This window comes from Phanerochaete carnosa, assembly GCF_000300595.1.
Source record: "Phanerochaete carnosa HHB-10118-sp unplaced genomic scaffold PHACAscaffold_10, whole genome shotgun sequence".
In the NCBI taxonomy this organism is placed as follows: domain Eukaryota; kingdom Fungi; phylum Basidiomycota; class Agaricomycetes; order Polyporales; family Phanerochaetaceae; genus Phanerochaete; species Phanerochaete carnosa.
Window position 1 is genome coordinate 1,054,342 of NW_006767637.1, and position 24,394 is coordinate 1,078,735.

Genomic DNA, 24,394 nt, shown 5'->3' on the forward strand with positions numbered 1-24,394 from the left:
GTGTACTGTAAATTACGCAGATGAGAGAACCACGCAGATGCGGGTGTCCCACAGCCCAATACACCTACCGGGGTCTACCGAGTCGAGCGGAGTAGATTTGAGTGGACGTGCTGTAAGAGAGTATTCTTACATAGGCGTCTAATAAGTAACTAAATGTACATAAAGCCTGTAATTTACAAGGTAAGCTGTCAGTTATTCATGTGGCAGTGCCTGACTACCGGCGTATATCTGGGAACATCCCCTTCTTCCATGCAGCTGAGTGCCGAAGTTTGTCAGAAGCCGCGAAGCACCAAGTGAACGTTCGCCAATGCATCAGCAGTAATTACGCGCATGAAGCAAACGCTGAATGACGTACCTGATTCCCATAGGACTTCCGGAGATTCATACTCCCCATATCTTCCGGCGATTGATACTCTCCGGACTGATTCTTCGGTTCTGAAGAGATCCAGCCAGTGTCACCAGCGGATACAAACACAGACGCATGCGGATTTCGGCCTGAGGAGACCGCTGCGGGTGCTGTGAAGACTCGGCATTCCGCGGCCTTCCCATACAGTGCAAGCCTTTCCGCAGAGCAATCTTCTTCGTTTGCAGATAATAATTGGCAAGCGCAGCGGCATGGTGCGTTTATTGACCGCCCTTCTTTCAATCGTCAGATGATTCATGCGAGTTTGCGTGAGCAGATGGCCGGTGCCGGATCGAGATCACTCGTCCTGCGTCGTAATTGCGCGCCCTTGTCACTGACTACTAGTTAGCTCGTCGTTTGGTAGCGAAAGCCAGAAGACTCTCCTTAATGCGGCCAAAGACGTACGGTGCTAAAGCTGTCAGCCGCAAGCATAGGGATCGCGCGGCCGGCGACCGAAGGTCCATCGGACGGATCCTTGGCAGTCTTCGTTAACGGCCAGCGCTCAGGCCATTGTGGCTGGGCTTCCCACCGAAGGGTTGTAGCCATACTTGTTCAATGCCCGAGTGGCCACCTGCCCATTCGCTCACACGAGATGCGAAGCTTGTGCAGGTGAGTACTCCATGCCTCGATCTCTCGGGCTCATACTTCGAGTCCAGCAATCGAATTTAGCCTTATTCGGCGCTCTGCAGTATAGAGTCCATTGAGGACCTTTGCCGGAAGCTGTGCAAGCCGTTTGTCTGAAGGCGGCGTTATCAAGCGCTGCGACTGCATTTTCAGTGAGCAATTGTTGATCTTGGGGCTCCGCATTTAGTGCTATTCTCTCGATATCCTTAAACTTCGCAAGCCTTTTTTGACAGATAGATGTGCCTCTGCCTTCTGTCTGCAGCTTCCATGCGCCCAATAAGTACCGAAGAATGCTTGATAAGGGCTCTGGCATGGTCTCTGCGCGCGCTATTCGCTCTCTATTTGACATGAGAGTCTTGACTGTCGAGGTTCAAAGTGTACATAAGGTCCTAGACTCCACTTTCTACTCTGCAAGCCGGCGTCGAAGGTCTAAAGTTTGCATCACTAGTCTAAATATCAAGGTCAAATCGCCGGTAAGCTCATCGTATCCATAATACTTGAGAACAGTATGGTACTCATGTCCACTGTTGCCTCACAGGGACATCGTGACAATGACATCTACCGCCCCTGGAGAGATTCATACCACCAGTCCCAACTCGTTGGAAGGTACCTTCTATGTCGGGCAGGACAGGCGGGGATATGTTATCTCCATCACCACAAACACCACTATTCCGAGTTTTGACCTTGCCAGTGCGATACTGGCCTATGATAAGGAATCAGACTTGACCGGCCGCACCAGTGTCACCGGAAATGTCGGAGGGGATCTCAAAATTTCACTTGAACACAACATGACTATTACCGGGACCTTTACTGCTGGTGGCGTAGATCCCCCTTGCGGTCTCGCGGGCAGTGGTAGATGGTATCTACGCGCGGAACAGGAGGTGAGTCGTCGTCGCCGACTTATAAGCATAGGGACTGACGTCGTGCAGTGATCTTCATGAGCAGGGTGGCGTCTTGAGCGCGGCGCCGGCGCCATGGAGCTGGTAGCGTGGAGTTGGAGACATGGAGGGGTGTCGGCGGCGCAGTCCAGTCCTCTCAAGCTCTTGAACTTGTACTGCCTGCTGTATACGAACGTAGTGTTCGATGTATAATTAATGACGCTTTATCATGGCCAGAAGTGAAGACATCAGTCGCCTATCAATACCGTAGCCGGATGTTTCGACAGCCTCAATGAAGACAGCCCCTCACTGGCATAGAGGCAGGGATAGGGCTCCTCGCACCGTGGTCCTCCGACATACTAATGACACACAGATAGCATATGTTGCTCGGGGAACAGTAATCTGATACGTCTATGATAAATACCTAGAACTCATCCTGAAACACATGTAACGAACCTCAAGACATGTCTCAGGTGGTCTATCTCCAGCCAGTCCTTAAAGTGTTTCGACCGCCAGCTGAAACGCCACCGTGGTCCCATTCGGTGAATTAATAGCCATCCTCTGCTTCGGTTTCTGGCTAATGAAGTCTACGTTGAAGGGTATCGCCGAGCTGTAAATTTTCAGCCCCCATGCTATCACCACCGCCAACAGCTAGCAATGGCTGAAATCCATCAGCCCACTGGCAATGTGGGAAAGATGCGTTGACGAAGGGAAAACTGAGGGCAAGGCTCGAGGCGCGGAGCCACGACGAAGCTCTTCTACACACGAGAGTCCCCTGAAAGAATCTCCTGGTCAGGTTTCATCGTGATCTCGGCCATGGCGCTCCTCAAAAGCTACACTGGATTCGAGGATTCAAGGCTCTGCATGGCAGCTGGGCGCTGAGCACTTGTGACTCGTGAGTTGCCGCCAGTGACAGACATACGCATGATCCAGGAGCCAGATGGCGTATCCGATTCTCAGGCACTGAATAGGACTTCCGGAGATCTATGTTCTCCGTATCTTCCGGCGATTGATGCTCTCCGGATTGATTCTTCGATTCTGAGAAGATCCAGCAGGCGATTCATGAGTCGTAGGTGCAAATTCAAATATATGCAGGATTCAAGATACCACGTACGATATACTGGCTGCGGGAATTCGGCATTCTGCGGTCTTCCCACATAGCGCTATCCGTTCTGCGGGGGTATCTTCGTTTGCAGATGTCGGCAGGTGAGCGATCCGTGTCGTGTTGTCTCCAATCTTTTATTGATAACTTGACACACCCTACCAGCCTGTTCGACTGTCCATTTCCGAATCGCTTGTGCACCGGCAGTGCATCAGGCACCAATGCCACCAGCTGCAAGCACAGGCTGATAAGTTCCGGGTGTTCGTTGTTGACAGACAGTGCTCAGGCCGCCGTGGACGGGTTTCCTGCAGAAGGACTATAGTTATGTTCTTTTGGCACAGAGCGGCCTTCCATACCCTGTAGCTCGCACGCAATGTCAAAATCGCGCAGTGAACACTGCCGTGATTCGAGTTCCTGAACTTGCCCTTCGAGTCTCACAGTCAATGTTCGACTTATCTGGCTCGCTGTGTAGCACGGGGTAAAGTGAAGACCTTTGCTTGGGCCTGCAAGAGCTGATTAGTGGCCCTGCATCTGGCACCACGAAATTTGCGTCCGCATGCACAGTGAGCGGCGGTAAGCGTAGAGCTCCGCCTTGGGTGCAGTTTGTCTCATTGCCCTTGAACGCTTGAACGACAGCTCGATGTCACGGTGCTGCCGCCACCGCTCCTCTGCGGGCTCCATACGTGTCCGATAGGTGCCGAAGAATGCTTTGTGAGGGCTTCGGTATGGCTGTTCCGCGCCTTTTGCTCCCTATCTGATGTGAGGGCTTTGACTGCTGAAGCCCAAGGCGTGGGCTACGTACATAAGGTCCCAGACACCCCTCACCTTTAGCAAGATTCACGTTGCATTGCCAGTCTCAATACCAACGTCACATCGTCAGTAATCCCGTCGCACCTGCTGAAAACTCGAGAGCGGCGTAGTACTTACGTGCACTGTTACCATAGGGGAGTGCCATAACCATGTCTAACACCGCCCCCGGACAGATCGAAACCAAGAGCCCCGACTCGTTGGAAGGCAAATTCCGTGTGGGCGAGGACGAGCGTGTCTACGCCATTTCCATTACCACGAATGAAACCGTCCCCCCGTTCGAGGTTATAAGTGCGGAACTGGCTTATAACAAGGAGTCAGATTTGACCGGTTTCACCAGCGTCACCGGAACTGTAGCGAAAGACCTCGTCCTTTATCTTGACCATGGCATCACTATTCGTGGGAAGGTTAGCTATACCGCCGTGGATCCCGCTCACGGTATTTCGGGTGGTGGAAACTGGGCGCTCACCTCGGAGTTGAAGGTGAGTCGTCACCACCGACTTATGATCAAAGGAGCTGACATTGCGCAGTGATCTTTACGAGCACATCTCCTGAATGCAGCACTGTCACCGTGGAGTTGACGAGACAGCGAGGTGTCGGCGACGCAAATTTCCCGAAGCTTCTGTACAGTTGTACTTGAATAGCCCATCGAAGTCCAATCATAGGAATATAGTGTTTGACGTGTTATCGACCACCGCTCCCTTGATGAACGGACGTATGGCTACGGCTTTAGTGGATGCATCCGTCACTAAAATTTTCGCCCTCATGGTACGTTCTGGGCGATATTCGCTCATGACCGCTGTACAATTCGACCACTGTTTTCTGCTTTCCCCTGGAGGCGGAGGGAGGAATTTGTGTGCTTCAATTTCCTTCCACGGTAAGTGGTATAGCGTGCCGCGGTTACTTTTCAGGCTGTGGGTTCGATTCCCGCTTGTGCCATTTTTTGGGCTTTTCGGAAATTCTCGAGCGTGTCTTAGCCACTCTTGGGCGCTTCTGGGTGGCTAGTCCGGTGTAACTTAATAAGTTCGCGTGTCTGCTGAACTGAAACCTTTGGGTACTGGCGGAGGATCTTCGCAGGCTTCCTTGCCTTCAATGCGTCGTATTGAAAATTTGGCTTCCTTGCTTGAAGCTTGTTCTTTATCATCCTTGGTACGCACAAGTATCAGCCCTGCAGCATTAATGATATCTGGTGACCTGGGCACCGCTACCGTGCGTCGCTTCTGCTATTGTTTTGTCAGCTCGCTGTGGCGTCTCTCTCAGGGGAACATACCTACGAAGAATGCTGTGGGCTCCACCGGCATGTGGGTTGGTACAATTCCCGTTGTATTCTCCTGCATAACTCTCGAGAACCGTTGTGGGATGTAAACACCTCGCTTTGAACACCATTCACTCTGCAAGTGTTGCGGCAACAGTCTATGTCACCGCATAATATGCATGGAATGGAACGCCAATGTCGCAGAGGAGTCTGGCGAGTATATAAACCTCGCTTCTGCAGCTACACCTTCATCGTCTCACGACGTCCCCCCCAGAACAACCACGACTGCACAGACAATGGCCGAAACTACTGCTTTCACTCTCACACCTGCTGCTAAAGACCCTGTCAACCATTATGCGCAGAACGTAATCAAGCATTTTCACCAAAATCTTGAAACACCTTCGACGATCCCCCCGCAGTCGGGAGCCAGACCTCGCACCCTCTCGTTCGACGCTAACAAGTATCTCCGCCCTACAGGGCCGCCTCTGGTATCAGTCCCTTCTAGCAACTTGAGACAGCAAGTGGGTATCATTGGGGGTGGAATCGGCGGCCTCTACGCTGCGCTACTGCTTCGCGAAGCCGGTATTCCCTACATAATCTACGAGGCTAGCGACCGCATTGGCGGACGTTTGTTCACGTACAGATTCCCCCCGGACAGATACGACTATTTCGTGAGTCTCTTCTTAACGCTGCGCTGCCCAGCTGACCTTCTCCTATCCGCCATCAGGACGTGGGTGCGATGCGATTTCCCGAAACGCCCGTCATGAAGCCGGTCTTCGACCTCTTCAAGCAGCTCAAAGTGAAGACGCTCAAGTACTACTTTGAGGACAAGCTCGGCAACTCAACTCTCTTCTACAACGATATCGTCAAGAAGAGGACCGAAGAAAAGAAGATTTTGCCGCAGGACTTCAACATTTACGATTTGGAGGACCGCTGGGCGAAGCTTGGGGTGGAGGACAACATGTCGAACGTCATCAAACCCTTCAAAGACCAGCTCATCAAAGATGCGAAGGAAGGTTCCGACAAAGGATGGGAGCTCATGATGGAATACGACCGCTACTCGACCAGGGGATACATGTCCGATCGCCGCAGCGACTATCGGCTGGACCTGGACGAGAAAAAGCTCATGCCTTACCCCGTCGATATTGTAGAGTGGTGCGAGACGTTCGACGGATCGTCGACGTCGTTCGATAGGGCTCTTACGGAGAGCGTCCTTGACAATCTGGCATTTAGGTACGACGACCAGCCTACCGATTGGCACTGCATCGAGTATGTCCGACGTCGTTCGTTCTGTCCTTGCTCTGATATACCTGCTTTCGACAGTGGTGGATCTGCCAGACTGGCTGAGACGCTGGCAGACTATTTAGAGCAACCCGGCGGGCCATCTCACACGTTATACCGAAACCAACCCGTCGAAGGCATCAGGTACAGCGAAGCGGACATCATCGGCATCGTCCATAACCAGGGCTCATGTGATTATTATACTCACGTCATCACCACCACCACTCTTCCCTGCCTGCGCGCCATGGACCTGTCAGAGGCGGAGCTTGACTACCCACAGAAGAACGCGCTGCGAGCGCTGTACTACAGCTCGGCGACCAAGATCGGGGTCAAGTTCACGACTGCGTGGTGGCAGGACGATGTGTTGATGAGGAGGTACGGCGGCTTCGGGGCCATCATTGGCGGCCAGTCATACACCGACAACATGTCCCGCATGATCGTCTATCCGTCGTACGCCGCCGAGTCTCAGACACCGTCGACCGTGCTTATCGCTAGCTACGCCTGGACCGGGGACGCGCTCGCCTGGACGGGGCTCATGCAGTCTGAGGACCGTATGAGGCGCAGGCTGCTCGACGATCTCGCCGAAGTGCACCGCTTCAACGCGGACGGAAGGGAGTTCCTGGAGGGCCAAGTCGAGTCGATCTATCCGTACAGCTGGAACAGCGATCCGAACACCATGGGTGCGTGTTACGGTACACTGATGGTACAATTCTGACGACTTGAGCGTATCCAGGTTCTTACGCGTTCTTTGGTCCCGGAGACTTCTCTGACTTGTACCCGCACCTCACGCGTCCTGCCGCCAACGGTAGACTTCACTTCGCTGGAGAGGTTGCGAGCGCACGTCATGCGTAGGTTCTCTGCCTTTTCCTCAAGGCTATCCCTGCTAAATTCCTGGCGCAGATGGGTGGTCGGCGCCCTCGAGGCGTCCAAGCTTGCTGTTTACCGCATCATATACTGCAGCTACCCAGAGAAGCTCGAAGAGTTCGAGAAGAAGTGGGGACTGCCGGAAGCGTGGACACGAGAGTCGATTATGAAGCAAGTTGCTGTTACGCTGGAGGGTGTGTATGCGGACACCCCCTCGCAAGGTAAACAGTAGGCTGTGCGGACGTCTGTAATAAGCTGTACATCGAAATATCTAGTGTATATTGTATACAAGCGGCGGCATCTCATTCTATGCAGTTGAATTCATTGGCAGTGACGCAGTGCTTGACCACACTATCATACAAAGCATGCTGGTACCTGTTTCGAGTCTGCCAAAGCCCAGCATTTTGCCATCACTCCTAGATAACAGTGTGCCTGGCCCGGGGGCCGGCGCCGCCTGTAGTGAGGATAGTGTGAGACCACAGCACAGATATTCTCGCGGGCCATTTCTAAGTATGAGTAAATATGCATCGAGATCAAAGGCTTTCTTCCCTATGGCAACAAATCTACCAAAGAACGTTGGAAAGGTTCAAAGGACGTGGAATATTTTAGCTGATGTGATATTAGGGCAGAACAGGCTAGGGGATCAGCGCGGGCGATGGTATTCTCCTCGACGATGCCCTGACACTCAAACTTACGGCGCACGTTGTCCCTGCCTGACGACGTAACGATTTTACTATCAATGGCGAACACAAAAGGTTAATGTGGCGAGAAATGAGTTGCACAATCGTCCCTCAAGTACGCAACCGGCGGCTTCGATACCACCCTTGACCGCGATGAGGAAGGTTTGCCGGCAGCGTCCACCATCAAGCGATGGAGTAGCTACTTCGCAACTGAAACGTGTGGTTACTGTGTGGTGCGCACCGTCGACACGCAAATTCGGCCGTGGCTATCTGCACTCACCCTCACATGACGCGTGTGACTGGCGAGCAAAGAGTCGCCAGGCGACACATCGTGCACAATATTCGTACGGCTGAACTTAAAATCCCGTGTGCGATACAGGGCACAACTACAACGGACTCAGGAAAATCGGCCACGACGCCAACATCACACCATCCCTGCTTATCGCATGAAGCCAGCGGCGCCCCCAAGACACCGTCCTGCCGATGGTAGATCACTATGTGGTATCAGTATCTCGCCCGTACATCCATAGAATTGACAAAGAGAGGCTCACATCCTCTCACGATATGATCCAGTAGCCATTCCCAACGATGGCCTGAGTGGGATCGACGGGCTCCTGCAGCGTCCCCTTCATGGTGGGCCCTCTGACGAGGGTGATGGTCACGTCTGCCCCGAGCGTGCCGCTGTATCTATCCTGTCCGTTCAACTGATTGTCGTCACTCCAGGTCAGCGTCGCAGTGCTGGTCGTTATGTTGTCAGTCGGTGGATCGATGGAGGCGACGAAGCTGCGCAATTGGCCATTGGGCATAATGAAATTAGCCACAAATCGGTTTGGGCCCTGGGCCCTGATAGTTCCTTCGGCGGTATGAGACATGCTGCTCCTGCAACGAAATAATCCGTATAAGTATCGTCTCATCTCAGCGGGAAGCTGTGAGTGTGCAACAATGCTACTGACGATGTAGTGCTGATTTGAGACTTAAGGTGCGGTGCAAAGTGAAATCTTCGATGCTGGACTGTCTAGAGGGCGGGCGTATGGCTTTATATACGTTTTGTTCCCTTGCGGCTGAAGCCTCAGCATCAGGCAGCTGGTGAGTGACACGCTCGTGTCAAGTGTGCTGTGGACTCACCCCACCGAAGTTCTCGTCGAGCACCTCCATCGCGCTGACTCCGCGCGGGATGCGGAGATCTAAGGTCTGAGGTCTGAGCCCCAGATCTGCACCTGCATGCTGTAAGAAGGTATTCAATATATTAAAAGCCGAACAATCGCGGCAGGTGAGCTCTATACGGTCACCTGAATCCTGCATGCGCCTGAGTTTGCACCCGGATGTACCGCTTGCTAGGTTTCCGGGAACCGACGAACCAATCAAGAAAATGTCAATCTTCGTGAGTCCCATCCAGTGACTGGTCATCGCTATGTCAGCTGGCCACTGCCTCGTGCAAGTCGTTGTTAATGACGGCAACTCACAAGTGTCCGCTGTACAGAGCCTCGACTCATGGTAACTTGAACGCTTGGGCGTCGAAACCCAATACTACTCCCTTCTGCGAAAGTGCGCTTGCTATCATATGATGGAGGGCGAAGGGAGAGCCGTATCGCCTTTTGAATCCTCACTGCCTTGAATGGCAGAACATACAAGACCCGAATAGCGGCGTTTGTCCTCGGGTAATGCGGGCTGCCAGGGACTGCCAGCGGACACGCCAGAAGATCGCAAGACTGCTCGGAGCATTCAATGGGGCTTCAATCGCTTGCGTACGCGAAGCGTCGCCACCAATAGGCCTAAGGTTTCGACCCTTGCGGCATAGAAAGGACGTGCGAGATCCTCTTTACTTTTGGGCGCTAGATGCTTTCGGGGCTTACCGAGACATGTGACTTGTCGATGCAACGCGACGCGTCGAAGGTAGCAACTTTCTCTACGTTCTCTCGGCAGGCCCGAGGCTCCCATGCCTGAAGAACTTTTGCGAGCTGTTTATTTGTTTGAGCTCGAGTGCACCACGCCGCGCACCTCGACAAAGCTCCTTGGCATGACGAGCCCGCTATTGGCCCACCCGTTTCAGCAGACGCCCTATGGTGCGCTGGAAACTTGTTGTACGTCCCATCCCGTTCGTGTGTGGTGTGTATGCGATGTTACAAAGCCAATAGGATCCGCTGAAATTTGATCCACACTTCTGCGAATCTCCAATGTTCACTACCAAAGTAATTAACCTGACTTGCAGCAATGGCAAATCTCACTGCGTCTCACGTTTGCGCAGTTCTGCCACCTATGGTTTGCTCAGGCCCCACGTCAGGAGAAATTTTCTGATCCAGGTGAGTCTCGGAATAAACTCCCCATTCCCGCTGGCCTACATTGATGTGCTCGCCGCACCTTATCGTAGTCGAACGCCAGTCGTCTGCCATCCGCAGCGTCACCTTCTCCTCCTCACGAAACCGGCCGTTCCTTCCCATTCCATCTCCACTTTCGTCGCAAAGCACAGAAGTTACTATGGACAGAGCTGCTATTCAAGCAGGCCTTACCTTTCAGAATACGCGCCTCTACAGGTACTCTCCGTGACCCTGAACCGGTCGCCTGCGGAAGCTTCTATTGAGGATACAGCTGGTGTGTTTTACATTTATTTAACAACAATCTACTGATACTTGGGATAGTGCAATGTGCACTGACCACGGTGAGGGGTTAATTGGGTCTCGAGTGCCAGGGGCCCGATAATGCCATGCCTTATTCTAACGCGTTTGTGCACTCGTATCACTGCAAGCTGCGTTCACTTGATAGAAACACCCTAGATCGGGCCCGCACAAGTTCGTTACAGTATGGTAAGGGAGGTACGCGTGCTTTGATGGTGACTATGAGACTCACAGCTTGCGCTAGGTGCATTGCACTCTGTACGCGCCGAGTCGCGACCATCTCAACTGGAGCATCCAGCTGCCGCGAGGAAGCTTGTGCTAACTTACGTTGAGCTGAGCCAATCAGTCATATAAGTTTATTATCAATCGTAATTGCGCTTAGAGGTTCGCATTCGGTCGTAAGGGCTCACGTGCGCTCACGTCGCCGGCTTGTGTTTGCACGAGCTCCCGTAGAGCTATGGGGCTGTGAAGGAACAACCTGACGACTGAGAGCACATGTGGCTAAGAATTTAGCCTGGTTAACTGGTTGTTCAAAGCTGGGTAGACGATGATGATACGCCGCCAATCAGACTGAAATTTTCACGTTAGCACTGACAGACAGTCGATCTCCTTAGTGCTTATATTTCGAAGTTAATAAAGAATATTCCTGTCAACACTTCGAGAGTATACACGAACGGTAGAAGTCCTATCAGGCAGCAACAGACCCAAGTGTTACGCTATCGCAGAGGTATCTGGGTGTATACCATTGTGCTGCCTATAGAGATTACTGATGATGTGACGTACGTGTTGAGGCTAGCGGGTGGAGATCTGATATTGGCCTGCGGCGTGCAGGTTTTTGGACCTGATATACTTGTCGTACTCTGGCGGCCGTGGCCTTCGCGTCAAGCAGATAGCGAACGACATGTGTGTGTTGAGGGTAACCTGAACCCTGAAACTCTTCGCAGACCATTAGCTGGCATTATAAAAGCATGCACCGCTTCCAAAAGACTTCCTTCGCTATGCCGGGAGACCTATCGACAAATATTTGGAGGGTTACCTTCCGATGGTTTGACAACAGGCTGGGAACACGATCATGAGCGCGGGCAATGATATTTTCCTCGACGACTCCCTAGCACTCAAACTTCAAAGGGTGCACATAACACTCAGACTGTAATTGGCGAATACTGTAAGACTGGTGTAGCGGGCCGTGGGTCGCGCAATCGTCCCCCAAGTGTGCACCGGCAGCTTCGATGCTGCTTTTGACCGCGATGAGGAAGGCCTCCTGACAACGTTCACTACCAAGCGATAGAGTAGCCACTCCACAACAGACCGAGTGATCAATGCGCGGCGTACACTACTGACTTGCGAATTTTAGCGGTGGCCACCTGCACTCGTGCGAGTACGACACGTCCGACCATCGACCGAATAGCCACCAACTAACACATGATACACATCATTCCTATGACTAAATTTCCGTGGTGATACAGGATACGACTACAATGGACTCAGGAAACTCAACCACAACGCCAACACCATGCAATCTTCCCCATGCCGTGGCGCCAGCGACGCGCTCATGACACCGTCCTATCGGTGACAGATCACTACGTGGTATCAGCATCTTGCCCGCACATTTATGGAGTTGACAGGGAATGACTCACATTCTCTTACATCGTCATGGCCCAGTCGCCATTGCCGACAATGGCCTGAGTGGGATTGACGGGCTGTTGGAGCGTCCCCTTGATGGTGGGCCCTTTGCCGAGCGTGATGTTGAGGTCAGTCCCGACCGTGCCCTCGTAGCTGTCCGCGCCGACCAACTGATCGTCGTCGCTCCAGGTCAGCGTCGCGGTGTTGATTGTCATGTTGGTAATGGGAGGATTGACAGAAGCGTTGTAGGTGCGCACTTGGCCATTGGGCATAACGAATCTGGCGATGAATCGGTTTTGGCCCTGGGACGAGACTGTTCCTTTGGCGGTCTGGGACATGGTGTTCCTGCAATGAAACAGTATGAGTATCATCTCGTCCCGGCAGAAAGCTACGAGGATGTGAGAGCACTACTGACGATGTGGTACTGAGTTGAAGGCTAAGGATGCAATGCGAGTGGGTCTTCGATGCTGGGGCTGTAGACGGCTGGCCTATGACTTTATATATGCTTTGGTCCCTTGCGGCTGAAGCCTCAGCGCCTCAGCGTTAGACAGACGGCGAGTGGCACGCTGGTGTCGGGTGCGCTGTAGACCCACCGCACCGAGACTTTCGTTCTGGCACCTGATCCCAAGATCTGAGGTCTGAACCCCAGATCTACACCTGCACTCTGAGGGAGGACATTCGATATGTACGGGACTAAATGCTTACAGCAAGTGAACCGCACACGGACATCTGAATCCTGCATGCGCCTGAGTTCGCACCTGGATGCACCGTTTGCAAGGCCTCCGGGAGCCGACGAATCAGTCAGATGAGAGCCTGTTTCTGTGTGTCCCACTCAGCAGCTGGTCATCGCTGTGTCAGCTGGCCATTGCCCCGTGCGAGTCGCTGTCAACGGCGGCGACTCACAAGTGTCCGCCACGCAGACCCTCGACTCGCTTTGGGCGCTCAAGCGCCCGGCCCAGGTCGATTCCCTTCTGCAGAAGCATGCTTGCCATTACGCTAACGCAGGACAAGGGGAGAGCTGTATCGGCCTTCTGATTGTAGGGCAGAACGTACAGGACCCGAATAGCGGGGTTCGTCGTCGCGTAAAGCAGACCGCCAGCGATCACGCGGGGTATCGCCAACAGCAGGCATTGTCGCCTGCGAGATGGAATGAAGAGGTGCGGGATCCTCAAGCTCTTGCCGCGGCGCGGCGGGATGCTTAGGTAATGAGGGCGCCTGATATACTGCAGAGGACCATGACCCGATTAGCGCCATGCGCAAAAAGCGAGGCATGTCTTTCCGTCCATCCCGCTATCCACCACAGATTCTCCAAAGAATACATTGATATTCTATGCCGGACGGCACTGAGTGCGCACACACAGCATATCTGAATATTCACCATGTCAGACCAAAGTTGATCGCGGTACGGACGGATCCCAATCAGTGTTCATAAAATACATTGTGTCCATTATCCTCATTCATTCATTTCAGAATGTGTCAAGCCTAGCCGAGGGTGCTACAACTTAAGTTCTTGATGCGCCTCAGTTCTCGTAATGCGCTCCAGCCCCATCGGGCCTGCTGGCTCTTGCCGCGAGCCATTGGTTCCATTCGTCGACCCCGCATGCGACACCTTCCAATCCTGTGCGGTGTCTTCTCACAATAGCTCATTACGACGTCGCCTCTGAATCTTGGTGATAGTTTTGGCAGATCGACGATGTCTTTGATGCCATATGGGTGCCAAAGAGTGCTTGATGAGAGTTTTAATGCGGTAGATTCACATCGTACCTAACATGGACATGCTGTTTGCTGTTTGGCTGACGCGTTGAAGGCCCTGACCGTGAGGCTGAACGCATATGTAGTCCCGGATGCTACCCCTTCTTGCAGCAAACTCCCTTTGTATTGCATTGCAAGCCTTCGCATATTCATCACATTGTGAGTCATCCATCGCATCCGCACGACCTGCCGAGGCGATCTAATGCTTGCGTGCGTCGTCGCGTTGCAGATACGCCATGGCCATGCCTGTTGTAGGCTCTGCTCGCACCCCCATGGCAACCTTATTTCAAGCCAAGTTCACCGTCAATGAGCTTCTGCGCACTTTCAACGCCTCCCTCAACAGCAACATTCTCTTCAGTTCCGATATCGCGATGCTAACCTATGGCAAGGAAGACGATTTGACTGGTGATGACACCTACACCGGCACGGCCGGTGCTACTCTCGAAGTCAACCTCGGTAAAGGGCCTAAGATTACTGGGACGATCGTACCCCCGTTCGACCCCCCTATTCCAATTAGCGGCGGTGGCACCTGGGCCTCGAGCTAAGAAGTGAGTTTTGAGTCTTTAATTACTGACTTGGTGAACGTGCGCGCGAGATGCTGATATTGTTCGGTAATTCTTCATTGACAGGACAATTTTTGAGCACGGTGCCGGCGTCGTGGGGTACTAGGCTAAATGGCGTATCGTGTTCGCGGCGAGATAGGGTATCCCGACGCTGTTGTACATGTACATCGTACCGTCTGAGGAAGTTTGACCAAATGATTGTGGTGCAGTGGCCCTTCGCTCGACAGTTGAATGTAGCATGCGGATTTGGGTGCGCGCCCTAGCTATCGCCCTGAGGGTGTGGTAACTGCCCTTTTCTGTGGCGAATAGGCTGATCTACCATTTGATAGTGATTGTTGTAGCTTGACGTTTCAATACTCGTACGCGGGAGGTGCTTTGTTCCCTAAAAGACAGAGAAGCAGTCTCTTGAGTGTTGACCCAGTGCCATAGCAAAAAAATGTCGCATAGGAAGTAGCGGGATTCCTGCACTGGTCCTCTTTTAGCATGGGTATTCCCACTCATTGGAATGGCCCCAGGTATTGGCAGCTAGGCCGTCTCCCGTATATGCGCTCCTGACCGAGGGTACGCATCCGTAAACGTCGTGCTGCTCATGCCAAGGGTCTCAAGCCACATAGAGTGTGAGAATCACGCTGCTGCAGACCGGACCGGAGATCACAATCAAACTCAAATGCGATTCTTTCAGGGTATTCCCATGTCATTACAGCCTCTGGTGGACACGTACTACATCTAACGGTGATCTAAGAAGGCTTTGCCCGCAAGAAGCATGGTCACGCAACGGTACAATCGCTCAAGAATGTATCACGTTTGATATTGAGTGCCGATGCATGCCCTGCGTCTGGGCACCCCTCGTTCTCTCCGTTCGTCGAAGCACTTTATCCACCCTGGACCAACGGCTCTTCAATGATTGCCGGCGGATTGCAGCGGTGGAGGCGTGGAAGCTGGTCGTCTATAGATTGACGAGGTTCTTCAACGCCTAGGCCATTGTCCATGACAAAAAGCTAAAGCTGGCCACTGAGCGCCGCAAGCACTGCAATACTCCAACCGAAGACTGGAGCGCTTGACGAAATGTGCTAGTGATAGAGTCCTCCGAGTCATCTCTAGAGATGTGGTGCACAGGTCTGCCACACCTGCCTTGCAGCGCAGATGTCGGAATGAGAAGGCCTTACGAACGCCGCCGCCGCCGCCTCCCTTATGTAAAGTCAGCTTCATGGATGCACCTCGCACTCACGCTGGATTACGTGGCACGAACGCCACAGGCCAGAAAACACCGTTGGTGCGGAAGCAGACGTTCTTTCATAAGGAGATACTTTGAAACCTAGCAAATGCGAAGCGATTAATAAGCTTCCATGAGCAGTCGAAACAGCCCTGGACATCACATGATGGATACTATCGCGGGATTACTGCTTGAGCGGGGTCCAGGCACACCACGTAATGGAATCATTGCTCCTCTGCCAACCACTGAAAGGTCGAAGAATCGAATCAGAAACGGCTTAGAACAACGTTCGAGGGGCTGTAAGCTCACAAGAAGCAGCCCTGCACGGCTTTTACGACGTGGCCCGTCTCTTCGTGAATGTTGAGGCGCACCTGACTGGCCCAACCGCTCCCGTGCTGCTTCCAGAGGACAATGGAGTGGATGGCGATAGCGTCACATTGGGACTAGTGGACAGAACTGGAGACGTAATAGTCAGTGAAGCCCGTTCTCTACCCTTCGTTGCACCTGCCCACTCCAGACCGCTCCAACAATCCACATTGTTCCCCTGAACTCCCTGTTCTCCTTGTTCTCCCTCTTCCGCCGCTCATTATTCATTACCCTGTACAGTGGACATCAGTCAGCTTAGATATCACCGCCGTAGACACGTTCTGCATGAAGCCCAGTGTATGCTGTACCCTTGTTGTCAAGCTCGCCCACACTAGCCATCAGGTGTAGGCTCTCGCGTATCGACGGCGCAAGCATGCAGACCTGGAGATGCCAGGCAGTAGGGGTTCTCGCGCCTATTCCAAGGAAACGACCCCTGTCGGACAAGGAGCTTTTACATTAGCATAAGTTAGCTACAGTATCATTACGCAAGAACTATTTGCATAGAATCAAATAATAGGCTCACTAACACGCCAGCATTCCACCTCGCGCGGTACCATGCATCACGCATAAACCCGCAAACCATCACTCCCGCGCTTCTCATCGACGACGGCCTGCGTCCACCGCAGCGCGAGCGTCTCGAGCATGTCCTCCCAGCCGGGCTCCTTGCGCGCGATGAGCGGCACGTCGAACGTCACCGGCGGCTCCACTGCCGGGAACCGGAACATTGGGCTCAACGGCGACGACAAGGGCGTTGCTGCTGGCGAGAGCTTGTTCGTGGCCGCAGACGGCGGCATCCACACCGGGATGCTGTACCGAAGCTTCAGAGCCCTATGTTCAGCGTCAGCGATGTGGCAGAGAAAAGCAACGAAGAGAGGGGACATACGCTGCCCAGAGGCGCAGGTTGTCTGTCCGTCGGAACGTCCACCCCCGCGTCTTCTCCTGCTCCTGCTCCGCGACAGACTGGGCTTCGAGAGCCGCGATATCGTGGATCGCGTCCTTGTTGACGTAACCCCATGGCTTGCGCGAGCGACGTACGCCGGTATTGTATGCGATGCAGAGCAGTTGGCCCGACGAGAGCGCGTTCAACAGCAATGCACGATCCGCAGGTGGAGGAGGTAGAAGGTGCTGTAGGGGAGAGGGTATGAGGGCTTGTAGCAGCGCATATAGTCTTCCTACGAACACCTTAGCTGTAATAGATGTGTATATATGAAACGTTACTCACCGAGGTCGTCATCTGTGAACGCGCCACGCTTAGCCCATTCTGGTAGATCCTCGTCATCGACACTCTCCGCCCCGGATAAGCGGTCGGCGCCCTCGGGCTCGTCCGACAGAGTCAGCCCCTTCAACACGTCCAGCATGCCTGTCGAAACTATCCGCCTGTTGTCCCGCTTCTTCTCTCGAAGCTCAGGATCTCCCGCACTTGCTCGCCTGCTCTTTACACGCTCCCTCTCTCTCCGTTCCTCCTTCTCCCGTTCGCGCTCCCACCCTCGCTTGCCGTCCTTCCGCCCAGTAAATAGGGTCTCGTCCACCGCGTCAAGATATCTTGCGACGACATCCCGCTCCTTCGTGAGCTCATCGCGCTTCACGTCTTGGCGGTAGAGCCAACCACTGCCAAGGACAAGCCTCTCATCCCATCGATCGCGCTTTTCTTCCTCGGTCATCGCATTCAGGTCGATATCGTCGTCGTCCTCCCATACGGGGACGGGCCCGTCGCGGTGCGGGACGTGCAGGTACGAGATCGACACGGGCGTCTCGGCATCGCCGCCGAGAAAGTCGGGTGACGTCGCGCGCGACACGCTCCTGCCGGGGCCGGAGCCGAAGCCGGAAGCCGAGCCCGAGCCTGCGTGTGAGCCGCTGGAGCCGGACGTAGACTCGCCGTGGTCGCTCTGCGCGTCGTACGCGTCGTCCGAGAGGGGCAGCCGCGACGCCTCCTCGACGATCCGCAGCACCGTCAGCACCTCGAGCGCGCTCCGCCGGATCCGGCTCAGTGGGTCGGCGCTCGAGTCTGGCTGCGAGGCCTGCCGGCGCGGGAGGGGTGCGCTTGACATTGTCATCATCGGCGGGCGGAAATGAAAGTCGCGTTTCACTGGCGTGGGACCATCGTCTGGCAGGGAGAGGAGGTAATTGCGCACGGACCGCACGGCGTGCGTTGTCGTCCGTAGAAGGTCTAGCACGTCGACGCGCCCGCTGTTGCCGTCCGTGTGCGCGCTCTGGACACTGAGCATGTCGGACTGCAGCACGCCGTTAAGCCACCATGCGTGCTCTACCAGAGTGAGGTCTTCGATGATGGATGGTCGCAGATTCTCGTGGTCAATCTCGTATGTCTTGACGTACGGCGAGCTGGTGGGCCGCACGATCTGCGGAACGATAGGGGACGGTGGCAACTGGAACTCTGGAACTCCCTCTGGCCATTTTCTACTTGTATTCGCATTCAGACCTCCGATTGCTGGTATCATGCCATTGTTAGGCTTGTCGACAGGGCTGCGATTTCAGTTGGATATCGGAGGCGAGAGATCTCTGAAGCGGAACGTACTTCTTTTCCGCTGCGAGACCCGTCTTGGTGAAGTAGTGCTGGAGGTGCTCGATGCTTCCTAGAGCCATGACACTCTCTCGCTTCGCGGCACTGCGGCTGAATGGCTTCGTCGGTTTGTTTGAGGAATTCATGTTGGGGTAGAAGGCAAACTGGCGGCGGGAGCTGGCGCGCTTGCTCGAGATGGGTGATACATCATCGTCCGCAGTAGGACTATCCATAACCTTTCACGAGATTGACTGCGAGAATCGAGTTGACAGAGACTGCCAGGTTGAGGACAAACGTCGAGGTCGACCCTCTCACACTGCAAGAAGACTGCCGACTTCGCTCGTTGCTACTGATCCAATCACTGATGTCGCGAGGAATCCGATTGGGCGAATCGGCGATTCTGTTCCCCCTGGCGACGCGGGTAACAACGGCGGGGTTCTCATTTTTGCCTCTCTCTGAGGATGATACGCGAGAGGACGAAAAGTCGGAGAGGAGAGGCTTGCTTAAGGTTCAACGGAGGTGATTTTCAGCGTCTGCAATTTACTTCCGCTGATGGCACCATTCACATCGTATGAACGCAGATATTGATATAGGCGACGGCACAACATGGAATATTTAGCTTTTTGTGCATTGTGGGATCGACTACAGGCTACTCCTACTACCGCTGCTTGGTCGAGGCACCTCGACGCTGCCAGCAAGCACTTGTCTCGCGCAAGGCTGAGCGCGACTATACGGTTCGGGGCACGATATATTCAAGTGGCCTTGACTTGAGCATGCCGGCATCAACAGGTCAGTACTGCAGTTACAGCAGGGGGCTCTAAGTTAAAAATACTCTCAACAATGCACAGAACTAGATAACCATAGATTGAGGTATTGTATGGCTTGATAAGCTGTATGCGAACACGATAAATCGCATCATGACATGCAGAGCTTGTCGGAAAATTAGTAGGAGCCTCACGAGGCGGTGGGCGCCGCTGGGTGCTGCTTTCCATAAGCCTCCAGTACAGCTAGCTATCAGGCTACGTCTGTATTCACACGCTTTGTGAGTGTCAAATACGTCTAATAGATAACTGGAGCAGCAGGTCTGAAACCATCATAGCGAGCTTGAAACCTTCGCCTACGGCCGTAAATATCGTCTGTTAGAGCGGCGCGGCAGCTGTTGGCCAAAGGGTCACCGATAGCATATCACGCACTACTTTCATATGGTTAAATCTCCGCGGGCCGCACAATGTAGACGCAAGAGCCTGGAATAGCTCCATTATGTAGCCGACACTACGCTATCTCGCCTTTCCTATGACGGCTAAAGATTCGCCTCCTCCTCCTGCCAACGCAAGACTACAGGGTTGCGTCAGTATTCCGCGCACATTGACCGAATCAGTAGACGAATATTCAAGACTCGCCTCTTAGCTCATGTGCCAGGTGCCACCACCGGTAACGTCAGTGGGGTCAACAGGTTGTTGGAGGTTCCCAGTTATGATGGGCCCTTTATCGAGGGAGAGGTTGATGGCAGTCCCGATGGTGCCATGGTGGCTGCCCCTGGCAGTTAACTGATCCTCGTCGTCATAACTCAGCGTCGCATTTCCGATCTTGAAAGCAACGGGAGGGTCGATGGTGGCGATGTAAGTGCGCACAATCCCATCAACAATGAACTTGGCTTGGAATAGGGATGGCAGGGAGGTCACAACGGTTCCTTTAGCAGTCTTGGACATGGTGTTTCTGCAATGAAGTAGTATGGGAAGATGGCTGTCTGTCTTCAAGTATGCCATGCGGGTGCGACGGAATTACTTACGATGCAATATTGAAACTCGGCCAGAAACGCAATACGAAGTGAGTCTCCGATGACGAGCTTCAAGGGAGGGGAGGATCTGTGTGACTTTACATACATTTCCAGCCTAGTAATCAAGGTCTTCAACGCCCCAGCCAAAGAGCAATAGAATGCTTGGCATGCCGAACATAGTGCGAACCTACGGTCTTTGGCACCTGCATTGCATCAAAAGCGTATGGCGGATGACTAGCCGACCAGGCGAAAGCATTACTAGAATTCAGAGCTGACGCCGCGACGAAGCATTAGAACTAGAAACGAAGCATGATGAGAAGACGATGCAGGATCGAATGGTGTCGCATGTGCATGAAGAGTTGGTCGATGATTTGTGGTTAGTGCGCAGAACGGCCGCGGCTTGCCCGCTTGTGGCATTGCGAAAAGGGGTAGGATCTGCTAAGCATCTAGCGCCCTTATTACCTAAGCACTCTTAAGTTTTTACGTCTCAGCGCTGAGCGCGGTAATCGCCTCTGGCACAAATGCCGGGAGTGACTAGTGATAATACCTCACAGGTACGAGCAGTAGAGCCTTAACATTTGCTCTGAAGGGTTCTATCATCTCCCAGGATGTCGAATTTCAATATTCGGGCGCCGCATGTCCTTCCTTTCTAAGCCGGTGGAATCAGAAGTCTCAAACAGCTTTCCTCCGGTCTTGCACTATGGCAAGCATAAGTACTTTGATCTTCGGGAGTGAATTTGGAGCTCAAACTTAAGGCTCAAGACTCTGTAGGGCGAACACCGGTAGGTTGCCACCGTTGACAGCTACTCGCACGAGGCAGCAGCCAGCTGACGCAGCGGTGACCCGCCGTTGAACAAGATTTTCGGAGATTAATACTCTCCGGGTCAATTCGCTATCCTTTGGAAATTTGGCAGGTCGTTCATCTGGGCACGAACTAGGACGCATGCAGGATTCAGGAAGTCCGCAGACAGCGACTGAGGGCGCGCCGTCAACGGCCGCTATGAAGCAGGTGATGTTGCGCTTATATCCTTCGCCATTCCGGATGTTCAGACAAGGTTCATACTAGATATCTGGTCTGCAAACTGCTCCGTATGGCTGCAAGAAGGTATACAGTAACTCCCAGGAGACGATAAACTTGGGATGCTGCGAACCTACGGGCTCGTGGCCAAGGTTTGATAGTAGATGCGAGCATCATCCATCCCGCTTCGAAAACTGAATGCTCTAGGCAGTTCTGCCTGAGATATAGTGACGATAAACGATGAGATTGAGCGCTCTGGTCTGCTGACATATCGTGCCATCCGTAGTATTTTTCATAGATCGACTGCCGCTGATTGTCTCCCGTATAATGCAGGTGCGAAATCATAATCACTGAGTGTTTCCGTGAGCATTGTGTAAGTTTATGCTATTCTCGACGTAGGCATGCTGCTCGTTATCTGTCTCACGCATCGACGGCCCTGAGGTCATGCCAGAGGCGTATGTAAAGCCGCATGACTCCACCTTACTTCGTAGCATCAAAAACCCACTCTGTTACACCCTGGTATCCATATCGGCACCACATCGTTAGTATTCCTGTCACATCCGCACAATCCACCAAGATGAGGCGATACTCATGTGTGATGCTACATTATAGGAGCGCTATGTCTAAGACAGCGAAAGGAACCGTCGTCGCCAACCAACAAAACACGTTCCAAGCAACGTTCACTACCGCTGACGGATTCACGCGCACTTTCAGTGCCACCATCAATCCCCCCGTTCCTAAGTTTAGGATTGATGACGCGAACCTGACCTACAACGACGAGGATCAGTTGACCGGCACAGACAACTATTACGGCACAATCGGGACTGACATCGACATTGCCCTTGCGAAAGGGCCCACTATTACTGGGAAACTTGTCAATCCCATGGTACCAACCAACAGCATCATCGGTGGTGGTCCTTGGGGTATGAGCTCGTAGGTGAGTCTCTTGCCACAAACTCAGCGGATGTCGGTGCGGAATATTCATACGATTCGGTCATCTCTCACTTGCAGGATAACTCTGGTGCTGCGACAGTATCGTAGGGAAGGCGAGTTTTCGTGGTGTTGGCGGCGTGATCGACTCTTCTCGAGTTCAGTTTTTCTGTATACTCCAAAGCACTGTCAGGCAAAGCATAAATATCAAGAGGAAAGTGACATAGACATGCACAAGCATAAAGAGCACGCAGTGACTTTCAGCAGGGCGCTGGGGGGATGAAGACCTGAAGGTCAAGTTAGTGAGGATAAGAGCATGTACTAGCCGGCAACAAAGAACGCTTACCCAGCTGGACGACCTGCTATTAGAGAATTGTAATGAGGAATTTCGGAGTTTAAAATTACCTTTGCGGAGATTCAAACGTTCAAAATCCGTTAATTCATCATTCCGGATGATTTGTTACTGCCGCTTGCTACATACGTGCGCCTTTCGTCCTCGAACGTTTGACCAATGAAATGATTTGACCAATTCATCGCGGGAACTGGCGCATGCACGAATCGCGCGTCTCGAAAGCAGCAGCCAGCCGTTGAATGATAGGAAGCGATACTTCCTGTTGAGGTGTGTCCACGTAATCCTTGATACACGAGCTCGTGGCCAGGGTTTGCTGATAGATGCGAGCATCGTCCATGCCGCTTCGAAAGAGAAGTGCCCTAAGCAGCTCTGCCCGAGATGCAATGGTGAGGAACGGTGAGATTGAACGCTCTGGTCAGCTGAGATATCATGCTACCCTTGAGCTTGAACCTCCGTAGCATTCTTAATAGATCAACTGCTGCTGCCTGTCTCCCGTGCAACGCAGGTGCGAGGTCATAATTGCTGAATGTTTCCATGTGCAGGTTTATGCCATCCTCGACGTATGCATGTCGTTCGTTATCTGTCTCACGTGTCGATGGCCCTGAGACCAGGCCAGAAGCGTATGTAAAGTCGTCTAACTCCACTTCGTAGCCCAGCATCAACAATCCGCCCTGTATTGCGTCCCTGGCATTCATATCAGTACCACATCGTTAGTATTTCTGTTACACTCATAGAATCCGCTAAGATGAGGCGACTCGGATACTCATGTGTGATGCTACATTACAGGAATGCCATGTCCCAGACAGCGAAAGGAACCGTCGTCGCCAACCAACAAGACGGATTCCAAGCCACGTTCACTACTGCTGACGGATTCACGCGCACTTTCAGTGCCACCATTAATCCCACCGTTGGCGAGTTTAAGATCGACAACGCGAGACTAGCCTACAACGACGAGGATCAGTTGACCGGCACAGACAACTACTATGGCACAATCGGGACTGATCTCAACATCACCCTTGGGAAAGGGCCCACTATTACCGGGAGGCTTGTCATCCCCATAGACCCAACCAACAGCATCAACGGCAGTGGGCCCTGGGGCATGAGCTCGTAGGTGAGTCTCTATCTACGGACACAGTGGATGTAGCTGCGGAATATTCATACTATTTGTTTGTTTTTCATTTGTAGGATGATTTTGGTGCTGCGTCACTTCGGTATCACGGGGAAGGCGAGATTGCGTGGTTGTCGGCGGAGTGATCGATTCTCCTCAAGCTGCTTTTGTTTTAAATGTCAAAGCTCTGTCTGGCAAATCACGAGTATTGGCGAGAGAGGGACTTGTCGTTCTAGCTAGCGCAAGTAGGTATACGCAACTGCCGCCGGTGTCGTAGCATGACAGCTCGGACACGCAGGCGTAAAGGGCACGCGGTGACTTCAGTGGGAGGCTTGAAGGACCCCGCGTCGCGTTGAGCACGTTTGGTAGCGTGCTACGAGCCTGTTGAGGGGATAAAGACGTAAGGGCCAACTAAGTGGGGACGAGAGCACGTGCCGGCCTGCAACAAGGAGCGCCGGCGGGCTGGACGTGTCGTTCGACGACCCTAGGCTCAGAGACGGCAACTTTGGAGCCGGTCCTGATCGCGATGAAGAAGTCTCCGGGTCTTTCGCCACTGAACATTTGGAGGGTGAAACGATTAACCAATTCGCCGCGGGAACCAGCGCCTGCTGGCGCATGCGTGAACTGCGCGTCTTCGTTCGAGCCCTTTTATAGTCTTCTCACAGTAT

At 53.2% G+C, this 24,394-nt stretch overlaps 10 protein-coding genes across 10 annotated transcripts; 6 read left to right on the forward strand and 4 right to left on the reverse strand.

Annotated features, from left to right (window-relative positions):
* Nucleotides 1-1,447: 1,447 nt before the first annotated feature.
* On the forward strand, nucleotides 1,448-2,131 carry PHACADRAFT_263131 (uncharacterized protein; the record flags this gene model as incomplete). Its single annotated transcript, XM_007400233.1, has 3 exons — nucleotides 1,448-1,500; nucleotides 1,566-1,912; nucleotides 1,957-2,131. A coding segment is annotated over exon 2 (334 nt), but the record flags the coding sequence as incomplete, so codon positions are not given.
* A 1,820-nt stretch (nucleotides 2,132-3,951) lies between these two features.
* PHACADRAFT_263132 (uncharacterized protein) lies at nucleotides 3,952-4,506 on the forward strand (the record flags this gene model as incomplete). The annotated part of the gene is made up of 2 exons (XM_007400234.1): nucleotides 3,952-4,300; nucleotides 4,345-4,506. A coding segment is annotated over exon 1 (334 nt), but the record flags the coding sequence as incomplete, so codon positions are not given.
* An 859-nt stretch (nucleotides 4,507-5,365) lies between these two features.
* PHACADRAFT_199975 (uncharacterized protein) lies at nucleotides 5,366-7,446 on the forward strand (the record flags this gene model as incomplete). Its single annotated transcript, XM_007400235.1, has 5 exons — nucleotides 5,366-5,740; nucleotides 5,797-6,338; nucleotides 6,393-7,030; nucleotides 7,084-7,198; nucleotides 7,251-7,446. The coding sequence occupies 5 exons, from the start codon at nucleotides 5,366-5,368 to the stop codon at nucleotides 7,444-7,446; spliced, it is 1,866 nt and encodes a 621-aa protein (XP_007400297.1).
* Nucleotides 7,447-8,175: 729 nt separating this feature from the next.
* PHACADRAFT_263134 (uncharacterized protein) lies at nucleotides 8,176-8,796 on the reverse strand. Its single transcript, XM_007400236.1, has one exon. The coding sequence runs from the start codon at nucleotides 8,764-8,766 to the stop codon at nucleotides 8,452-8,454; it is 315 nt and encodes a 104-aa protein (XP_007400298.1). The 5' UTR covers nucleotides 8,767-8,796; the 3' UTR covers nucleotides 8,176-8,451.
* A 3,353-nt stretch (nucleotides 8,797-12,149) lies between these two features.
* PHACADRAFT_199977 (uncharacterized protein) lies at nucleotides 12,150-12,467 on the reverse strand (the record flags this gene model as incomplete). Its single annotated transcript, XM_007400237.1, has 1 exon — nucleotides 12,150-12,467. One exon carries the CDS (start codon nucleotides 12,465-12,467, stop codon nucleotides 12,150-12,152), a length of 318 nt encoding a protein of 105 aa, XP_007400299.1.
* A 1,598-nt stretch (nucleotides 12,468-14,065) lies between these two features.
* Nucleotides 14,066-14,478, forward strand: PHACADRAFT_263139 (uncharacterized protein). The gene has a single exon (XM_007400238.1). The coding sequence runs from the start codon at nucleotides 14,118-14,120 to the stop codon at nucleotides 14,424-14,426; it is 309 nt and encodes a 102-aa protein (XP_007400300.1). The 5' UTR covers nucleotides 14,066-14,117; the 3' UTR covers nucleotides 14,427-14,478.
* Nucleotides 14,479-15,966: 1,488 nt separating this feature from the next.
* Nucleotides 15,967-18,913, reverse strand: PHACADRAFT_151737 (uncharacterized protein). The gene is made up of 4 exons (XM_007400239.1): nucleotides 18,557-18,913; nucleotides 17,246-18,504; nucleotides 16,907-17,195; nucleotides 15,967-16,851 (listed from the first exon to the last, which is right to left on the reverse strand). Exons 1-4 carry the CDS (start codon nucleotides 18,772-18,774, stop codon nucleotides 16,584-16,586), a joined length of 2,034 nt encoding a protein of 677 aa, XP_007400301.1. The 5' UTR covers nucleotides 18,775-18,913; the 3' UTR covers nucleotides 15,967-16,583.
* A 455-nt stretch (nucleotides 18,914-19,368) lies between these two features.
* Nucleotides 19,369-20,713, reverse strand: PHACADRAFT_263144 (uncharacterized protein; the record flags this gene model as incomplete). The annotated part of the gene is made up of 1 exon (XM_007400240.1): nucleotides 19,369-20,713. A coding segment is annotated over exon 1 (301 nt), but the record flags the coding sequence as incomplete, so codon positions are not given.
* Nucleotides 20,714-21,955: 1,242 nt separating this feature from the next.
* Nucleotides 21,956-22,273, forward strand: PHACADRAFT_199981 (uncharacterized protein; the record flags this gene model as incomplete). Its single annotated transcript, XM_007400241.1, has 1 exon — nucleotides 21,956-22,273. The coding sequence occupies one exon, from the start codon at nucleotides 21,956-21,958 to the stop codon at nucleotides 22,271-22,273; it is 318 nt and encodes a 105-aa protein (XP_007400303.1).
* A 1,138-nt stretch (nucleotides 22,274-23,411) lies between these two features.
* Nucleotides 23,412-23,729, forward strand: PHACADRAFT_199982 (uncharacterized protein; the record flags this gene model as incomplete). The annotated part of the gene is made up of 1 exon (XM_007400242.1): nucleotides 23,412-23,729. One exon carries the CDS (start codon nucleotides 23,412-23,414, stop codon nucleotides 23,727-23,729), a length of 318 nt encoding a protein of 105 aa, XP_007400304.1.
* Nucleotides 23,730-24,394: the final 665 nt, after the last annotated feature.